Source organism: Austrofundulus limnaeus, unplaced genomic scaffold (genome assembly GCF_001266775.1).
Source record: "Austrofundulus limnaeus strain Quisiro unplaced genomic scaffold, Austrofundulus_limnaeus-1.0 Scaffold223, whole genome shotgun sequence".
NCBI classification, from domain to species: Eukaryota; Metazoa; Chordata; class Actinopteri; order Cyprinodontiformes; family Rivulidae; genus Austrofundulus; species Austrofundulus limnaeus.
In genome coordinates, this window is record NW_013952625.1 from 831,946 (window position 1) to 833,237 (window position 1,292).

The following is a 1,292-nucleotide window of genomic DNA, read 5'->3' on the forward strand; positions in this document are numbered from 1 at the left end:
TCTTAATTTTATTATAGCTTTTATTTATTTTAGTTAACCAAAATGTTTTTTCAATTTCAGTTTTTGTTATTTAGTTAGTTTTAGTTAACTATAATAACCCTGCTGTGAGATTATAAACACAGGTAAAAACCAGCCCACTGATCTGAAGTGTGTACTATGATTTTGTTGTATAAAGTGTTCTTGTACTCACTCCCTGCTGGAACTCTGGGTGCACTCCGTCAGATGGAGGTAGACGAGCCGGTGCTTTTGCCAAGGTTGGCCCGGGTCGCTGTGTGTGGTGGTACCCATGGGAACGAGCTGTCTGGAGTGTACCTGGTTAGAGAGCTGCTGAAGGAAGCGCAGGAGAAAGAACGGGACGATGAAGGGCCTCTGTCGGTGCAGACGTTGCTGTCCAACCCRCGGGCCACTCAGCAGTGTCGCAGATACATCGACGCCGATCTGAACCGCTGCTTCTCCCTCGCCACCCTCAAGTAAGGCGATGAGAGGAGGTGATGCTGCTCGTGCTCACAAATCTACTCATGGTGAATTTTGTCTCCCAGTGGTCCTGTGTCAGAGGCAGCTCCCTACGAGATCATCCTGGCCCGAGAACTGAACGCCTCGCTGGGTCCAAAGGGCAGTCAGGAGGCAGTGGATCTTGTTTGTGATCTCCACAACACCACCGCAAACATGGGCCTGTGTTTCATTGCCTATTCTGACAAAGACTGGATCTGCCTTCACATATTTAAACACCTGCAGGTAAATAAAGCTGTCACATATAACACGCAATCTCATAGAAGAATCAATATATTTGAAAAGTTGCAACAAAAACAGTAGTATTTCGCTAATAAACTTGTTTCTTTGTTGTGACAATGCTTTTCGGCAATAAATCTTATACCGTTGGAAAGTTTTTTAATTTCTCTTTAAAATGGAGCCACATTTGTAAGGAACATGCATTTGTGGGATGAGCAGTAGATCTGAGTATGTGGGTTGCACACATGAAAAACTGCCAAATCTTCTTTGCCGAACAGACTTTTTTGCTGTACTGACTTGTTTTGAGCTTCTGGTACCTCCAGGTGCMCGCTATAAGATTTATTGCCAAGAAGCWTTGTTACAACAAAGAAATAATCTACCAAACACAAATTTCCTTACTTTTTGTGCTAAGCTTGTATTATTTTGGATATTTTAGACTACAGTCATGATTATGTAAAACCTTAGTAGTATTTCAAYGGGGTGTACCTGTTGAAGTTTCCCGTGACAGAATAATGTTAGAGTTTGTATGTCTAGGAAGTGACGCACAGGAAGCACACATATGG

General features: G+C 42.9%; 1 protein-coding gene across 1 annotated transcript in view; it reads left to right on the forward strand.

Moving 5' to 3' along the window:
* Nucleotides 1-222: 222 nt before the first annotated feature.
* LOC106525346 (N-acyl-aromatic-L-amino acid amidohydrolase (carboxylate-forming) B) overlaps nucleotides 223-1,292 on the forward strand; it is a gene marked incomplete at its 5' end in the record, with an annotated part of 5,430 nt that continues 4,360 nt past the window's right edge. Inside the window, 2 exon segments of the mRNA XM_014019548.1 lie at nucleotides 223-470; nucleotides 540-735. Of these exon segments, the coding sequence (XP_013875002.1) occupies nucleotides 223-470; nucleotides 540-735 (444 nt within the window).